Raw genomic sequence first — 19,780 nt, 5'->3', positions numbered from 1 at the left:
TACCGCACAGGTTCCTTTTGTTTAACCGATAAAGACAACTTATCCGCATATGCTTGTTTTACAGCCGCCATATCGTTGAGTTCCGCGGGCAACTCAGATGCTACTTTCGCGTCAGGTTGGCTACCAGAACCAAAACTGGTAAAACTGCTCCTGGTCGATGTTTGGGGAGCTTCCTGGCTGAAGTAGGTGTTAAACATTTCTTGCTTTAGTTCGTACTTTGATTTGTAAAATTCTACCCGAATTAATGATCCGCGCACAAATCGTCCATCCATGTTCGCGACAGCACTGGAAGCACTTTCCGGTGTGCGAAAGCACACTATGCCTCTTCCCGATGAACAACCTCTACGGAATCCTCGCTCGTGCATTATCACTTCAGCATATTTTATGGTCCCATGACTGGCAAACATGTGTATAAGTGTTCTCCAGTTGACATTTTGGTGAAGATTTTTTACAAACACCGTATTCTGCTCTATAATGCTAATGTGCAAAAACCTCCCGTTTTGCAAACGCTGTTTGCCGTGCAGCATTTGTATTGCTTTTATAGCGGCCTTTTTTGATTTGAAGGTTAAGTAACCGAATCCGAGGCATTTGTCATCCTTCATTATCAAGCGATGATCGGTGATATCTTCGCAGTTGTCGAATAGCTCGTAGAACTTGCTTGTAGTTAGTGTAAGAGGTAAATTTTTAACCTTTACTTGTATTCCACTCTTTGAGTAATGTACTGTTTGGTGTTGGTTCCAAACAGTTCTCAGCGGCCAGTCTGATGTCCGATTGAAGTTCATTATTGCGCTTTTTTTATCTAAAATATTAGCAGAGAAGGGAATTTTGTAAAATTATTCGTAATTTTTGCATGCGCTTTGCTCAAACGTATATAATGAGTTACATACCTTTAGTTACAACGTTCTGGAACAATTCTTCAACCGTTTTGGGGAGGCGATTCGGTGCAGCTTAGCTATTTTACCCCGCAACGGATGTGAGTCACAACACTTGCTTATTGCACCCGCAGCAAGTGATCCCCTCCAGAGGAGATCAACTAATAAGTGATGAAATGCACAGGTAACTTTGCTTCCCAGTTTTAATTGTCCGAATTGTCAGGGAAGAAATCGGAACGCTTGCTTGGATCAAGTTAGAAGATTTGCGCTCATCTTGGAATGGTTAAAGATGTGATTGCATCGCAGTATGCTTTTATCGACACACCGGATTTGAAGTTCGAACGTTCGAGAAAATAACCTTACTTCTATGCACCAAGGTCAAATAATTGCCACGATAGGGTTTCGCCATTTTGGATTTCATTTGACGGCCCGTTAAATGAACACAACTACACACAACACATTTGAATGAAAAAGGGTGTCCAAGCTTCAAATCACGTGTAACGAACTTTTTGGTACTTGTCAAATCGATCCATATAACTCGACCTCGTTCCTACAAAGACCATGTCTATGCACCATCTATCACTACAGGAATATTTCATGCTTTTCTTGTTACGATTTTTATAGTTTATGTTAAGGACACGCTGGCCGTTGAGGAACATGTCAACGGGGTCGCTCACAAGGCGCGGCATACCTTGGATGAAAAGTGTCAGGATTGGGCTCTAGCCAGGATATTGCAACGACACTAGATCTTGAGCTCTCGACCAACAAGGACGTTGCGTGTAGTGGTGTCGCGTGTGTGTATAGTTTGTACTTGTAATATAGTAAAATCGTTAGTAAATTTGGGTTCGGTTTTATTTACGTTGTAAACGTTTTGTACACATCCTATCACCGCACTCTTAAGAACACAAAAAATGGGTACACTTCGGTTCGCGCAAGCAACTGAGATGAACGTTTCGAGTGGCAGGAGTGCGAATATGTAATACGTATATATTTAGTAAGTGAATATAGTTCCTGTAATACGTGTTGTAATTGGGTCACGTATCGTAACTTATTTGCGGCATGTACGTGGTGTTCCTATTGGCGAGAAGCAAACATAAAACTTGGGCTGCGTCGAAGTCTTGTGATGTGCCCGCAGCACAGCCACTGCTTCTTCAGTCTTCGCCGTAAGCGATTCCTTGTGCTCCAGCATGTGCAACAGCTCCGAGTTGTCAATCTCGAGCAACATTCCCGTGATTTTACCGGCAAGGTTCGGATATATCAATTCAATGAGCGGGAACAGACGCTCTCCAAGCATCTGCTTCTGTTCAGCAGGTTGAGCAGCGGCCAACATGCTGGCAGTAAGCGGTTCTTGACCTGCGGAAAGAAATAAATGTTATTATTATACGAAACAATTTTGTTAAGACACCGTATCCTTACCTTTAACGATGACAGCTTGCTGGGCAACGGGTGGTGCTGGAATCGGAACCGGCTGCGGTACCTGCGGGTTGCGCATCGCCTGAGTAAACTTGTAGTTCGGAGCGCGCGTTTGTCCAGCAGCCAGTTGTGGCGCAACCGGGCGCGTTTGCATGTTCGCTGCAGTCTGCTGGCCAGTAATCGGACGGGCAGCGTTACGCATTGCCGCCGAAGAAGCTTGGGCCGATTGAGCGTTCGGTGCCTATTGATTGGCACCGCGTACATTACCCGCCTGGCGGTACTGATTGTTGGCGACGTGTGCGGCAGTAATCGCCGGATATCCACCGGTCGGTGCATTTGCGGCAACATTTTGGTTGCCGGCATTCGGGCGAATCTGGGCACTGGCGGACCAGCGTGGTGCAGGGCGAACCGGTGCAACCTGCGGCCCATAGAAGCGCTGGGGTTGGGCAATGGTAGGCACAAAGTAGCTGCCACTCTGCTGATATACTTGTCCAATGTGCTGCATGCGCAGGCTATTTACACGCTGGATGTACTGGCTCGCCGCGTGCGATTTACGCTCCTTCTTACGCTGGGCAAGTGCTACATACAGTGGCTTACTGCCAACGGTGCGGCCGTTCATCTCGGTGATCGCCTTTTTGGCTTCGTCCGGTGCCGAGAAGCACACAAAACCGACGCCCTTGGAACCACCCTCATCCCGCATAACCTTGGTCGACGTAATCGTACCGTACGGGGCGAATTCCTTACGCAGACGCTCATTGTCAATCTTGTCGTCCAGGTTTCTCACGTACAGGTTCACGCCATGTGTAAATCGATCCATCTTCAGCTGCTCAATCCGGCGCTTCTGCTCCATCTGACGTTCGTTCTTTTTCTGGGCACGACCCACATACAACATCTTTCCGTCGGACAGTTCCTTGTTGTTCAGCTCCTGAACCGCCCTTTCAGCCGCCTCCGGGCTCTCGAAAGCGACAAAGCCGAATCCACGGCTCTTGCCCTCCTTCGTCATCACACGGTGGCTCGTGATTGGACCATACTTCTCGAACATATCGCGCAGCGCCTCCTCGGTCAGATCTTCGCCGAAGTTCTTGACGTACACGTTCGTGAACAGCTTAGCCTTTTCGCCCAGCTCCTTCTCGCGCTCCTTGCGCGAGATGAACCGGCCGACGTACACCTTCTTCTCGTTCAGCAACTTGCCATTTAATTTATCGATGGACTTGTTGGCCGATTCCTCCGTCTCAAAGTGCACGAAACCGTAACCCTTGCTCTGGCCCTTCTCGTCCTGGGCTACCTTGCATCTTAGAATGATGCCAAATGCCGAAAACGTATCGAACATAACCTTGCTGTCGATTTTTTTATCCAGATTCTTGACGAACACTTTACTCATGCTGGATTGACTAGGCGAAGGTTCACGTTCCAGCTGCATTAATAAAATTGGGGATCCCATGACCGTGTTTCCAATGCTCTTTAGCTGAAATGTTGAAGTAGATAAATTTACACGTTGGAAACAGTGTTCCATTTCCAGAACGATTTTCTTCGTGATATAACCAATTCTAAGACACTATGTTGTATCGTCTACAAAGTAACACTCGCACTCATACCTTTTTGTTGCTAAATGTGATAACGTTCTCTTACTAATTTTCTTTTAGTTTCTGGCCTGCTAATAACTGTGTCGTAGACAATAGTTGATCTCTCAATCCACAAGTAATCACTTCCAGAGCTGACAAACTAATGCTCATCGAGCTCGGGCAGTGCACGGATTGTCATCGATAATTGTCAAGAGCACATTCTCCGAAATACGTGCTCTCTCTTTCTACCTCTCTTTCGAATGCGCACTGCCGTTACATACTTCTCTTTACATCGCTAAGATACGATACGTTCTCTTTTTGGCTTAAGCTCAAACGTGATTTAACACGTTTTTCACGATTAAATTTTTTCTGTGCGCAATCGAGGCGGCACTGCAAATTCTAAGTCGCATTGCAAATTTTGAAACATTCTAAATCCATAGTTTACACATCGAGGTGTGAATACACATTTTACGGTGTGAATTCAGGCTTTTCGAAAAAAACGCTTAATAAATGTCCTTTAGGTGCCGCAAGGCTATACGATTCTTGCTGGAATATCTATTATCGTTTTTTTTCTGCTAAATGTATTTAAGCCGTTTCACCATGTACCGTGGTCAATCCGAATACAGGCAGTCCCCGAGATACGCGGATTCGGAGATACGCGGTTTTTGGAAATTTTACAGCTGAGCTAGTTTATAGCACAAAATTTAAGCAAAATGGTGAAAAATTGGTCGAAAATATCTTTTATGTCACATAAAACATTTGTTTTTAGCCTATTTTAATGTAACCTTTCTAAAAATCGCCTGATCCGTTGCATAAATCAAATGCAGAGAAGGAAGTCGACTCTGTGACTTTGAGGTATAAACGAAATTGCACCAGGATTCGACTTACGCGGAAATTCGAGTTACGAGAATTTTCATCAGCCATATATGCTACAACACTTTGTTTACATTGGAGATACACAAATTGCTTAGTCAAGCGGGTTCTGCAGTCGACGAGAAATGGGTACAGTGAAATGTATTTCTTTCGCGTATGATTATACCGATAAAATAAAGGGACCAGTGCTCATTCCCGGATCTTATCGCTTTATTGAAATAGAAACATGTGTGTGTATGTGTGGTTTGAAAATGTTGTTGCTTATTTAATTTTGAATGTCCGGATCTGTCAAATACTAACTGAACTGTTGCGTAAATCTTCTTCGGAAACAAATTTACTGGGTTGCGTGTGAATGCGCGCTGGAGGTTCGGGTTTTATTTGTTTCTCCCCAGTTGTTTAATCGCAAAATTTAATTGCTTATTGGTTTGTTTACACCAACCCCATCATCGCTTGATGGAAACAGCACTTGAGAGCCGATGTTCTTCTCGCCTATTCGTGCTGCAATGACTCGTAAACAACAAAAATGCTTTAGTCGGTGTTTGAAATGTTCAACGTAAATATATCTGAGACCTAGCAAGGCTCAAGCTCTCCCTTCGCATTACGCTGCTATCAGTGCCGTTTATTAGCTCGGTGAGACAGATGGTGTGTTCATAAAACAAAAAAGACGGCTAACTTGTTTTTTTTTCAGAATAAGCGCATTTTACCCATTTGCGTGGATGTGTGCATTTTATGTGTGCCGCAAAACGCAAAAATGGTTGTCCGCGCTCTTCTACAATTTGGATCTTCGGTAGTTATCGAAAAGTGAAACTGACGTCGTGGATTTCCTTCCTCAATTGGCTCTTTAGTTTCTCTGCGCGCAAAATAAAGTCGCAGCACATTTACAATTCATCTTCTCATTTCTTTTCTCTCACTTTCAAAGCTGCAAAGCTGCAAAAGCAATGCACAACTCGCCTAGACATTTTTCTAGCGTAGGGTATCATTCCTGGTGGAGTAAAAAAGACTTTCAATCAAATATTGAAAAAGCTACTACAAGTACGAGAAAAAATAAGCAATGCAGCTGGGGTGAACCAAACGCATAACTTAATCGCGAGCGGTTCCCGTATCAAAATTCGCTCTCTTGCTGCTACAGTGTACTGCACACCTTAACTGAATGGGTCCTAATAACTGACAGTTGGTAGCTACAACCCTCACCGACACGACGGGACAATCAGAAGGCAACAACGCCTGCCTACTCTAATCATCATCACCATCGGCTTGATTTTTTAGTCATTGTCGGGGGGTTGCCCTGTTAAGCCTCTGACCTGAGCTCGTCCTAATCGGGATTCGTCTTCAACCACCCTCAGGGTCCCAATTGCTTGTTAAGCCGGTTCCTAATTGATGCTCTCGTGCAATGTTTACTAACGTCTGTAGGTTTTAATGACAACAGCGAAAACCATATTTAAAACGAAAACAAAAAGATAATCAAACATCCAAGATCCGTTCGTCCTACAGACCTGCTGCTTCATACATCATCAAACGGAACAATAATTCCTCTCATCCCATATTGTACGTTTCTTATCCTTTTTTGTTTGTTTGAATTTTCGTTAGTTGCAAGTTTTTCAGTTTTTTTGTCTGTTGTTATTTTTATCCCGTTTTCTCGTGCCTGAACGATGTACTGTACTCGTTTTAGTGTTGCTTTCTCGTAAGCATTACCTTCTTCTACCACACCAGCAGGCTTCATCCTCCCTCCTCCATCATATCCGTCCATCTCACGAAAGTTTTTTCTCTTTTTTGTTTTTATACGTTTTCAGTTTTTTTGGTTATTTTCTTCAATTTTTGCTTTTATTTCGTTTGCATATTTAGACTGTCGCATCGGTTGTTCTGTTGTATCTCATTGAAATAGGATCGCATTTTTTCTTCCTAGAACGTTCCAATGTTGTGTGGTATGTAGTATGTGGCGCACACACCTCACCTTTGGCGGCGTGTCTCTGGGCTCCTTTTCTAATTTACGAATCGCTTGTTAATTGTGTTCATACTCCAAGTTTAGATCTTTTCTTCCGATCTTTATTACTGTTTAAATTCTGTTTTGCTCTACAATTCTTTGTTTATATTTCAAGTTACTCAATTTTTCACTTGTCCTGACAAATGATTCCATGGTTCACTTATTGAAGGTACTCTCGAAAATTAATCATTGCTCACATTTTCTGCTGTTTACTGTTTTTTTAAATGAATTTTCTGTTTTTATGTTGCTCTTTTGTCGTTCCTGCTCCTCGACCTTTTCTCTCTTTCCCTTTTTTCTCTCTCTCATCTTCGCGAAGAGGACATTTCATTTTCATTTTGCAATCTTTTTTAAGTTACCTTTTTCAGTTACGATTTTTATAGTTTGTTTTCCATTTTTTTGTGTTTTTTATATATATAATTCATACATATATTTTTTGCGTAATATATTTGATAGGTTATATTATCGTAATAAGAAATTTGCAGCGTGCGCAAAGTGCTCCGCATAAGCTGGGAAATCGTTTAGCGCCGGTTACGAGTAAATGACATATTCAATATTATAGTATGAATAATGAAAAAAATCGGACGCCGGCTGGTGCGCGTGATCCCTCGCGCACGGACCACCCATCGTTTGGCATAAGCGCGAATCACTAGCCACCGATACAAAACAAAAATACACCTGCAAACGTGCATACAGCTGAAAGGTTCGTTTAATTTAATTTACCCACAACATCTACACGGCAAGTTACAACTCGGTTACAATCCTGATTCTGACGCTCAACTGAGAATGGGGGGTCCCGCACCGAAGGACCGAAGTACACGGCATTCAAACGGCTTCAGCTTTTATGCGCAGTTCGTCCGGCGCTTTAGTTAGGCTGCGTCGAAGTCTTGTGATGTGCCTGCAGCACAGCCACTGCTTCTTCAGTCTTCGCCGTGAGCGATTCCTTGTGCTCCAGCATGTGCAACAGCTCCGAGTTGTCAATCTCGAGCAACATTCCCGTGATTTTACCGGCAAGGTTCGGATATATCAATTCAATGAGCGGGAACAGACGCTCTCCAAGCATCTGCTTCTGTTCAGCCGGTTGAGCAGCGGCCAACATGCTGGCAGTAAGCGGTTCTTGACCTGCGGAAAGAAATAAAAGTTATTATACGAAATAATTTTTTGATGACAATTACACGGCAGGTAAGGCGAATGCGGCCATATAATCTCTCCATCCGTCATAGACACCGTATCCTTACCTTTAACGATGACAGCTTGCTGGGCAACGGGTGGTGCTGGAATCGGAACCGGCTGCGGTACCTGCGGGTTGCGCATCGCCTGCGTAAACTTGTAGTTCGGAGCGCGCGTTTGTCCAGCAGCCAATTGTGGCGCAACCGGGCGCGTTTGCATGTTCGCTGCAGTCTGCTGGCCAGTAATCGGACGGGCAGCGTTACGCATTGCCGCCGAAGAAGCTTGGGCCGATTGAGCGTTCGGTGCCTGTTGATTAGCACCGCGTACATTACCCGCCTGGCGGTACTGATTGTTGGCGACGTGTGCGGCAGTAATCGCCGGATATCCACCGGTCGGTGCATTTGCGGCCACATTTTGGTTGCCGGCATTAGGGCGAATCTGAGCACTGGCGGACCAGCGTGGTGCTGTGCGAACCGGTGCAACCTGCGGCCCGTAGAAGCGCTGGGGCTGGGCAATGGTAGGCACAAAGTAGCTGCCACTCTGCTGGTATACTTGTCCAATGTGCTGCATGCGCAGGCTATTTACACGCTGGATGTACTGGCTCGCCAGGTGCGATTTACGCTCCTCCTTACGCTGGGCAAGTGCTACATACAGTGGCTTACTGCCCACGATGCGACCGTTCATCTCGGTGACCGCCTTTGTGGCTTCGTCCGGTGCCGAGAAGCACACAAAACCGAAGCCCTTCGAGCGACCCTCATCCAGCATAACCTTGGCCGACGTAATCGTACCGTACGGGGCGAATTCCTTACGCAGACGCTCATCGTCAATCGTGTCATCCAGGTTCTTAACGTACAGATTCACGCCATGGTAACGTGTTAAACGCTCCATCTTCAGCTGCTCGAACCGGCGCTTCAGCTCCATCTGGCGTTCGTTCTTTTTCTGGGCACGACCCACATACAACATCTTTCCGTCGGACAGTTCCTTGTTGTTCAGCTCCTGAACCGCCCTTTCAGCCGCCTCCGGGCTCTCGAAAGCGACAAAGCCGAATCCACGGCTCTTGCCCTCCTTCGTCATCACACGGTGGCTCGTGATCGGACCATACTTCTCGAACATATCGCGCAGCGCCTCCTCGGTCAGATCTTCGCCGAAGTTCTTGACGTACACGTTCGTGAACAGCTTAGCCTTTTCGCCCAGCTCCTTCTCGCGCTCCTTGCGCGAGATGAACCGGCCGACGTACACCTTCTTCTCGTTCAGCAACTTGCCATTTACTTTATCGATGGACTTGTTGGCCGATTCCTCCGTCTCAAAGTGCACGAAACCGTAACCCTTGCTCTGGCCCTTCTCGTCCTGGGCTACCTTGCAGCTTAGAATGTTGCCAAATGCCGAAAACGTATCGTACATAGCCTTGTTGTCGATTTTTTTATCCAGATTCTTGATGAACACATTACCCACGCCGGATTTGCGCAGCGAAGGATCTCGCTGCGACCACATAATGCGGATTGGGCGTCCCTTAATCGGATCGAAGTTCATTGTATCCAGCGCACGTTCAGCTGATTGAGATAGAAAAAAAGCATGTAACGCGTTTTTGACAAACGAACTAACAAAATAGTTGCAGTAATAACACAATCGACAGCGAACAATAAAATTAGCTTTTCTAATAAATTCATAGAAGGAAATTATCTTGAAAAGTATTCTTGTTTAACAATATATGCCGGGAATAACATCAAACCCGGACACCATTGCAAAAATGAGCAATGGTCACTTTCACTCCAGACCTTATCGCCAAATAGCGCATTTAAAGTATCAACATATATGTATCATAATTACATTATGAAGGCTTTCCAACAACATTAGCAGCACCGCATCCCAGCGATTGCTCTATTTGCGAGACGTACAAATCAATTCTGATAGACAATCATGGAGTAGGTAGCAGTCCCGGCAATCCTCCTATCGTATTGTATAATTTAGCAGTACTAATGGTGTGATGAAAACTAATTATATCGATTCGTTTACCATCTCTTCTAGCTGATACCACAAGGGGGAAACATAAAAAAACACACATATATACAAATACCCATTTGTAAATGCATGCTCCCCCTCGTCGTATCGACCCCATTTCAGGAACTCCATCGTGGGCGGTAAGTGCCTGCATTTCGAACATCCTTTGTCAACCGATAAAGGTTCGAAACATTATCACTAGGAAATTGCGGACCAATCATTTCGATAGGTACGCTTCTTTTTAATCACATTAATGTTTTGAGTTAAACGATTCAATCGATGCATGACTTATGCACATCTGTTCTCTAGTACAAATTCCAAAAAATATTTAAACAGAAATTTGCTTTTCATAATTTGACGTACTTTGTATCACAAAAAACCTAGGTTGTTCTATTGTTAACAATTCAAAATATTAGCATTAATTGTAAAAAGTTTATCTTCAATGCAATCGAAACATCGTCGTCTTTATACGTTCAAAGGTGCCCCTTTTGCTGGTCAACTACTAACTCAAACATTTATTAAATCGATAACAATTGTACACTACTCTTCGTGTGCACAAATATTAACAGTGTTAGTTGACAAATTCCGATAACAAAATACTACATTCCAACAGCTTTGTTTTCCCGGATATGATGCATATAGATGATAGGGGCTAAAAGTGAAACCGTCACGTAACACAAACACACATGCCATGAAATTGGTCGCTCGCATACCAAACACCCATAAGCCGCGTCTCAATTCCCCGTCATCCGTTAGGGGGGTAAAACTGGTCATAGTTTGATGTTGAATGTGGAAGGGAGTATGATTTGTCGAAAGTAGAGATTAATGCGTAGCCAAGGGAACGCTCTAAAGGTGTAGTCACAGATAGTTTTTTTGTGTGCGTGTCGGTAACATTCACGTACACATTGGCATAAGCATAAAACATTTTAATACAAACCAAGAGGGGGGTGCGTTAATAATTTACAAATTGTTTCATCTTCCATCCTGAGGGTTTGTTATTAAATTGCAGTGGGAGACGACGGTATGGTGGTTAAACACTGTTTTTCATTTCAAATGGGCTTTTTTGCCAGTCCCCCCCTGCTGCTGTCTGCCTTTGTGCCTTATGTTGCTTTACCACCAGTTCCTGGAGTGGGGACACACAGAAACACCCTTCTCTTCACTGAAGGACGACCGCTTTTGTGCAATGGAGCTTACACTTTCTGTGGCCTAGCAAGCAGTGTTGATTTTGTTTTCCATTTGGTGTATTTTTTTTCGTGGCTATCAACTGTCCGTGTTGGACTAATTTTTCAAGTCTTTCCATCGCTTGTAAATGCCATTAAAAGCGTTATTGGTTTTTTTTGCAACGCGTTATCCTTAACCATCGGAAAAGCAATTTTTCATCAAAGCCTTCAGTTTCTCCCTCTGGGAGAATATCTGCTGGTCTTGGCTGGACATTTTTACATAACAAAGTCCAATTTCTTCAGGGACTTCGTCGCTGTTTGACCGATTGCAGTAATCTTTTTGGCTTCGATCTTCAGCTTTAAATTTTGCCGCGGTTAAGTCAGCTTGCGGATGGTCCGAACAAGATTACTACTTGACACGCAGACGTTTTCATTAACCACTCAATTTTGCAAGACAATTAACCTCTTTTTAAATATACCGATCAATCTTCGATTCCAGCTAAATTTATGCTCATTGGATCATCGACTTAAACCCTTTACGATAACGAGCAAATTTCCTTGGTAACAGAGCAATCGTAAGCTACTGCTTAGGTCATACGTTAGATCTAATATTTTCTTATCAGCGCGACTAAAGTTACTGTTCAATGTGAAGCACACTGAGAGTCCGAAGCAATTGTTCAATGCACATCCGCGAATTCGCATGTGAGTTACCTTAATTATGTCATATTGGTTTAGATGGTTAGAAAATGTGTCGGCCAAAAATGATGTTTAATAAATACAGAAAGGATATCCATTTTCAAGGTTATAATAATCTGTAGCAATGCGACCACCTGCAGGGGAATTTATAACTTCTATTTCCTGCAACGTGTTCGAATCTTCGATAAATAAACCTCCCGTCACGCATTGTCATTTATTGTGTCACCATCCCGCGAAGTAAGACGATCGAATCATCGTCGTCTTTCCACGTCCGTATCGTCTCCCCTTTACTCAGTTTTACAACGCACAAAACAAACCGTTGCATTAGCGGACACCGGGTGCTACGTGCTCGGATTGGTGCGTCGTGGCAAACAGGGCCTCTCTTACAGCTGCAGCAAAAGAAAAACGAGAAATTTGCCCACCAAAAAAGGCTTCTCGTGCTGCACGCTAGATGGAGCTGCTGGCCGGGAAAGAAGTTTGACAGCACACAACCCACCACCGATGAACGGGACGGGCATACGGGGGTGAGCGAGAAGCACACACATTTACAATATGGCGACGGAACCGCACAAGACGTATCCGAGACATCAGACGGGGGAATGAAAACACGTGTAGCCCAAAAAACCGGACGTTCATGTTTTAATGATTTGCGACACTTTCCGGTATCGGTTTGGCGGCGATAGATTAGAAAGGGCACAACACATTGGGCGTTGGTTGGAAATGGAATAAGCATACGCTGGGGGCCATAATACTCACCATCGGCAGGCTGCTGGAAGTTCACGTACGCATAGCCCAGGGAACGGCGAGTGATCAAATCACGGCATACGCGAATGGACAGTACCGGTCCGGCCGACGAGAACTTCTCGAACAGCGTCGCCTCGGTAATGTCCGAGTGCAGATCGCCTACGTACAGCGATGCCATCTGGTAGTTCGGTGCTCCGGGATTCATTGTGGTTGGAGGATCTTGGGCGCTTTTCCGGCTTTCCGATGAAGTGATGACTCGCTAGCGGGGACTTTCACTTGGCCTGGCACAGTGCACGCGCACACACACGCACGTGGGTTTCGACCGGGGGGAAGTTTTATTCGAAAATTCCAATCACGCACTCACTGACACGTTGCTTCTCGACCGGGTGGAGAGGTTGGAAAGTTTCCGTCGCTCCTTTCCACAAAAAAGGGGTGGGTGATGGATGCCGCTGGTTGAGTCAACGAGCAAAAGTGAAAGATTTTTCAGACGATAAAAATCCTTCCCGACCACCGCTTGGAAACTAGCTTCTCTTCACCAAAAAAAAACAAAATGCTACGCTGTACGCTGTTGAGCTGCTTCGGTAATGCAGTGGGCTCCTGACGTCGACGATTTTTTCTTTCGTTTCACGCACGACTTTCCCGCACACACAGACACTGTTTGGCAATGATTCTTTTTGCGAAAATCAAAAAAATACGATGTTAAGGGGGTGTTGTTTTGCTTTTTTCACGATTTTGCGATTTTTTTGGGGGTGGTTTTTTGTATTTTTATGTTTTTTTTGTATATTTTTGTTGGTATTTTTTTTTATTCACAAAAAAATGTGAGTGGTTGTGCGATCTTGTTCCAGAAGCACAACCGCACAACTTCAGCGACACGAGCAAGATGGCAGCAAATTTTGCTGACGGACGGCGTCAACTCGAGCAATCGCGAGGACTGCTCGAACCAGCTCGATTATCCGGCCACTTCCGCTCGGTTGGAACGACGAGTGACGTATCGCCAGGCTGGGCCATTGTACCGCAGGGAGCCATATTGGATTGTGTAACAAATGTCAGTGAGTGTTTTTATTTTGCAATTAAAAATACAAAAGCACCGTTGTATGAGCAGCTATTTCCCGAGATCCGCGGGCAATACGTTCCACAGAGATCCACGAAAATCGAATATTTCCATTTATATTTAGTATAATTACATCGAACATTTAATTTCTCGTTACACCGAATATATTTATACGCTGTGAAATTTTTTAAGTCTGCGTATCTCGGGAAAATACTGAAGATATGAAATGAAATGGAATACCATTGATTAGAACGGATAGAATGTGTTTGAACTAGTGTTGTGCTTCATGAATCTTTTGCGAAGAGTCATTTACATGAATCTTTAACGTGGAGTCATTTAAATCATGAGACGATTCTCAAAAGATTTATGAAACCTGGTAGATTAATAAATTTCAGCGGAAACAAATTTGTAGCTTTTTTATGATTTTCGCGTCTAAAATAAGGAGTTTTATACAGATGAAGTCATTATTAGCACTGCCAGCAATTATCCACATTCTGTAGCTTTGTTCAATAGATTAGAATTCGTATTTTTGTTAATATAAGATTAGGAGATTTTTATTGTTTAATAAGATATATGATTGTATTACAAAAATACGCGTAGAGCATACGTATACCCAACAGTATTGAAGAAATGATGTATGCTGTAGAAAAATATATTTTAAAAATGTACTTTTAAACAATGATCGTTAAATTTCATTAAACTGAAAAACTAATAAAAATATAGCTTTGAAATTGGTTATGTTAAATTTGGGTATTTGAGTTCAACAGATCTAATTATTTTGCAATTATGCTCATTCTTTAAATTATCTAAATATTATAAAAAATAGTTTCTAAACATTACTCTAAGGACAAGAAAGTAAGGGCATCTTTAAGAAAGCTAGCAGTGCTAAAAATAACTTCATATGTATAAAACTTCTTATTTTTGACGCGAAAATCATAAAACATCATCGTCAAAATTATGTTTCTGAAGAAATTCATGAATCTATGAGGATTCATGAATCTCGAGGATTCATTAATCTTTGAGGATACATATATCTTTGAGGATACATATATCTTTGAGGATACATATATCTTTAAGAATACATATATCTTCGAGGATTCATGAATCTCTCGGGTTTTATGAATCTCTCAGGATTTATTAATCCCTGAGGATTTATGAACATTCGAAATAGAGATACAGATTCATTCATTCAGTTCATAGATTCGTTCAGATTCATGAATCTGGATCTGAATTACCAAACACATTTTCATACGCACGATGAGCAAATGATAAGCTATTGAAAGAACAATCCTTTGGTGAAATAATAAACTCACAATTTAAGTCTGTTCACTCTATCACACGGTTTTAAAAAGCAACTTACCTTAAAAATTCTGTCGAAGCAGGCTCTTGTTTTGAACACGAATTATGCCCCTTTTTGCGTGTCCTCTGCCTAATTCGTCCGAAGCAAAATGTTCAGCTCCGGAACTATGGTTCTCAGAATTTCTTCATACATCCGACACCGAAATATCAATGTACAGGCGGATGTAATATGTGCAGGGCTACCAATGCATTTAACACACCGCTCAATTGCCACACATGTACTGTGCGTTATTTAACTACTAAATCATCGCACAAAAGTAAAGATTCACCAAGTTTTCTGTTTTTTTGTTTTTGCTGTTAGTATCTTCCTTCTATTTTCGTTATTGGAATTTCTTCAGAACAACTGCACGATACGTCTGGCTTCGAAAAAAACCCAAAAGGAAATGCAGATCGACCGAACAGCCAGCTGATTGCATAAGGCTGCTGCGATCGAGAAGGCAGAACGAAATCCCTGAGCACGGTTTATCTTGCTGATTGTTTATGGTTTCCAGGACAACACACCGTCATCATTGCGTAGATGGGAACATACATTCAGGGATTGAAAACGCTACTTGGGTGAACGGTTCCGTTTCGATACAGGTATTTCTCTCTTCGAACGTAAAATTTTACATTTCCGCTTTTCCTACTTGTTTTACTTGTATCAGTTTGCACAAGGCTACATTTGTTATTTTGTGTTCTTGCCTAGTAATACTATTACACGTACATTTGTACCACCAGCGTACCACAATACTGCCACTGCTGGCCATTACGCACACAATATAGAGTGTATAACAATGCAAATATGAAAGCTACCTCTTCTTTGCGTTAACGCATCGCGCCGATCAAGCTCATACACCGGATAAACAATACGAGAGAGTGAAAAACAAGGAGACTAAAAATATCAATCGTACAATACCTAACAGTTGCTCCACTAAAAGCAAGTGTCTCGTCTTTTTTATGCACAATCGTGCGCCCAATATCTGGCCTCCCGATATCTGACTATCCTTCATTTCCACGTGAACGTTAAGACAAAAAAGTTTGATTTGTTCAACAATTTTTTTTGCAACTAATATAAGAGGAATGTACCGATTTTCACTATATACTGAAGCGGGATAATTTAATTGAGATCCAATTATTCTAAGCTACTAGACTTACGACAAATGATCAACATTTACCCACGCACGGTAAAAGAATGGGGGTTGTTGGAAGTTGGAGTTTAAAGGGAGATAACTGATGGATGTATCGGATCCAGGTTCAGCAATCTTCGAATGAAATGAGATACTTAATGAGTTCATGAATTACAGCAGATTTTTGAAAATTCAAAGACGAGAATGCCCAAAGAATAAAAAATTCAAAATGATCAAAAATTCTTAAAATCCGTTTCCGTAATGTTTGTTTCTCCGGCACATGAATCCTTGAGGATTGTATTTTTGAGAATATATGAGAGGTTTGAATTCACTTAAGATTCTTCTGAAAAGATTCATTAGACGATACACTAGAAATAACTAAACAAAATTAAACTAAAATAGTCCAGTCAGTGGCTTGGTTAACCATATTCTATCCTCTATTCTCGTATAGTTTCTGTTCTAATGAGACGTATTGCTTCTTCCTATACACCTATTTTAGCTCCCTCTGGCTTAATTGTATGGCAAATGGTATCCGTATTCTCGATACAGCCGTGTATCCGCTATACGTATGGGTAATATTTAACGATTTTCATTTCCCTCATGTTTTCGTTTTGTTTTGGTAGTTTACATGTTCTTTAACGATTTGTTTCCGTAACTAAACGCTCCTATAACAATCCAGCTAGCAGACTTGGTACCTGCATTTAATTGTCCTGGCAACTCCCCGGTTGTAGGGAAGGTTTAACTAATAACAAATGGTTCTTTTTTTTTACTATAGTTTTTCTTTCACAAATGGCAGCGCCTTGTTGGCGATCTTTAGCTGTGATTTAGCTTTTTCCTCCCTCACTATTCATAAGTACCGGAATTGGACATTCCAGTACCGTTGATTACCGAAACAGTGAGTGCACCGGAGGATAACCGCTTATGTAACGATCGTACCGGATCCACCGGTAACGATCTGCCCGGGTCAACGTTCCATGATTGTATAGCTTTCAGCGATGGAACCACATCGATCACCTCCGAAAGGGCTGTATCGAAGCTGATGACAATCTCCTTCGTGTCATCTTCGACGACGTCGTTTGGTGGTACGCGCGGCGAAACGTTTCCATTCACATCGAAGCTTCGTCGCGCGATCACGGTCACATTGTTCCCGTTCGCGGTATCGCTCGTTGACCGCGGTGTCCAGGCGCGTGCGCTAGTTGGTGTAACGTTTTCTTTCGTTACGCTGGTGCCTTGCCCTTCGAGCATTTGTATTAGACGGTTTTCGAACGGTTTGACTAGTAACGTGTACGGATCGAGGTATTGTTCCGTGCTGCTCGACACAACATTGTCCGAGTCTTGGTGAGGATAGTGCTGCTTCCAACCACCATTAGATGGCGCACCCCTTTGACCATTCTTTTCCTTGAGCGCACACGAGCGTGATCGTGAGCTACCGGAAAAGTTGGTGTTCTTTTTCGTGTAAGGATGCACGCTAGGGTGGGGAGATCTTGTGTGATCTTCAGCGCTCGTCGTGTTTGTTGTGGAAGATATCTGACCATGTTGATCTGGAATGGATGCAGGGATTTGTTGTCGATTTTCCTTATCGTTCGATGCGTGTGTGGTGGAATAATTGCGATAATGGCTTTTCGTACGTGGTTTATGGGCATGGTGTCGACCGTGCCGACTATTGTTGCTGCTGTCCGCTGCCGAAGATGAGCGGCTGGTCGATGGTGCCGGTTCATAGGTTCGCGAGCTGCCCGACGAAGTGTTTTGCAGTGAGTACCAATTGATCAGCCAGTTGTTGCAGCTGAAGCAGATGTGTTTGTCCGCGTTGTCACCACGTTCGGCCTAAAAGAAAGTAAGTAAGTGAAGGGTTAATATAAAGCAAGTTTGTACAATTATTGGTTAAAAGTTTTGATGTAATAATCACTCATCAAAATGATCTGTCGAATTATCATCCACGGGGGGTGTTTGGAACGGGAACTGATCGGCATTCGATAGAAATCCCATCCCCGAATACGAATACGCTCATAAGAAAAGCGTGAAAAGGCTGCCAGCTGTTCAATTCTGGCACACAGCACAATACATCGTACGATTCGGAAACGTCTTGCGCGGGCCCGTATCTTGTCCGTTGCGTTCCATACCTTACGCACAGTGTGTGACAATAAAACATCCTTTCCCGCGTCGCCCTTGCATCCAGCCCACCCGACATGGCAGAAGAAGCGGGAAAAGGGCCCGACAGAGACAGCGCATCTACCTATACAAGCTTACGCGCAGGTCATCATGCGAGCATGGTTTGTGGAACAATAAAAGCACACATAAAAGGCTCGCTTACACACACCCTTAGGGCGCAGGAGAAGAGCAAGAGCAGGCAAAGTTGATGTTGTAAAAGTATCCCTTCATCCTGTTCATCCGTTCTGCACCCTGCCGTCCTGCCCCACGCCCTTCCTCCTACCCGCAAACGCGTATGAATGGCAGCGGAACACGAACAGGGAAAATCGATAATCAAGACTTTTACGGCTACGGGTGAACAGTGAAGGAATCCTCCATGGTCCGCAATACAGGCGGACCCCGTATTCCACGGGTGTCACTTACCCGGAACTTGTACTTCTCGTAGATCACATCGACGATGTTCGGTCCATTCCGGGGCTCGAATATGTTGAGCGACAAATTGGTGTAGATGCCACAGATGAGACAAACGTTCGTCTTTCGACGCAGAACCGTTCCGGTGGTACCGCTGCTAGTAGTACTGCCACCACCGGTCCCTACCACGCCGCCACCCCCGTTCCGATGGTGGGCAGGTGAAGAGGTCCGCGGTTCCGTTCCCGGGTGTCCACCAGGTACTCCGCCACCACTCTGCTGCTTTTCCACGATATTTCCACCCGGTCCACTGCTGGCACTGCCGTCCGTAGCACTTCCGACCTCGCCGGCCTGGCCCGATTGGTTCGTTGCTGCGGCATTACTTCCAGCCGTTGACGATGAGGCACTGCTACTCATATCTCCGCACACTAATGGACGGCGAAACTATCCTCTTCGCTTTGCTTTAGAGTTTTCGATATTTTCCTGAGAAGAAATCTTCAATTCGCGAGCCGCAAAAACGTCGTTTGTCTTGCTATCCGTTATGTGGGCCGTGGTCTTGCTACAAATTAAATTAGAATCACACTAAGCGCTCCTTTTTGGTAATCGCAGCAGGCGCGGCAGGTAAACTGGGACCACTCGGTTACGGGATTATTGAACTTTTCCGCTGTGTCTGCTGCCGTCCGATTACACTAGCCGTGGCTTTCAACTACTACGGTAAACGCGGTGCGGATTCGATCACGTTGTTTCGCGTTTACCGCTCTTGCGCACGGAGCATTCATACACATTTGTCTTCGGGTATGAAATAGAGCACACTTTCACACGCGCAACAACGAGCTGAGGACGACGTTGAGGAAGCTAAAGGCAATCAAATTACACTGAAAAGTGACTGCAACTGCATACTGTTGGATTTCGATTCGATGCGTTTTATTTCGCAGGAAAACCTCATCGAAGCTTTCGGTGAGCTCGAGTGTTGTGCCTGCCGAGCGAGAAGTAGAGGGTGCGTGAGTGTGGGATGGCAAGCAGGACAGCAAACAGCAGATGTTTTGTATTGATCACGGAGGGAAGGTACCATCGACCGCGGTGGACATTTCTTTGACATTTTCGGAAATTAATTTTTCTAAGCTATTTAAATATTGTTTGAAACTTTTCGGGGAACTATACGTTAAATTGAGAGAGCAAATAATTATTTTGATATCGAAATATTGTTAAGGTTTTACATACTGGCTGTCTGAAAGGAGGTTT

At 43.8% G+C, this 19,780-nt stretch overlaps 2 protein-coding genes and 1 pseudogene across 2 annotated transcripts; all 3 read right to left on the bottom strand.

Moving 5' to 3' along the window:
- Positions 1–1,889: 1,889 nt before the first annotated feature.
- LOC128306065 (polyadenylate-binding protein-like) lies at positions 1,890–3,741 on the bottom strand (annotated as a pseudogene).
- A 1,168-nt stretch (positions 3,742–4,909) lies between these two features.
- Positions 4,910–13,369, bottom strand: LOC128298637 (polyadenylate-binding protein 4-like). Its single transcript, XM_053034406.1, has 3 exons — positions 12,479–13,369; positions 7,937–9,418; positions 4,910–7,820 (listed from the first exon to the last, which is right to left on the bottom strand). Exons 1-3 carry the CDS (start codon positions 12,669–12,671, stop codon positions 7,564–7,566), a joined length of 1,932 nt encoding a protein of 643 aa, XP_052890366.1. The 5' UTR covers positions 12,672–13,369; the 3' UTR covers positions 4,910–7,563.
- A 3,222-nt stretch (positions 13,370–16,591) lies between these two features.
- LOC128310676 (uncharacterized) lies at positions 16,592–19,405 on the bottom strand. The gene is made up of 2 exons (XM_053047375.1): positions 18,554–19,405; positions 16,592–17,806 (listed from the first exon to the last, which is right to left on the bottom strand). The coding sequence occupies exons 1-2, from the start codon at positions 18,953–18,955 to the stop codon at positions 16,826–16,828; spliced, it is 1,383 nt and encodes a 460-aa protein (XP_052903335.1). The 5' UTR covers positions 18,956–19,405; the 3' UTR covers positions 16,592–16,825.
- Between the last annotated feature and the right edge of the window lie 375 nt (positions 19,406–19,780).

The sequence above is a fragment of the Anopheles moucheti genome, chromosome 2, assembly GCF_943734755.1.
Source record: "Anopheles moucheti chromosome 2, idAnoMoucSN_F20_07, whole genome shotgun sequence".
NCBI lineage: Eukaryota > Metazoa > Arthropoda > Insecta > Diptera > Culicidae > Anopheles > Anopheles moucheti.
This window is presented reverse-complemented; position numbering and strand designations above follow the sequence as displayed.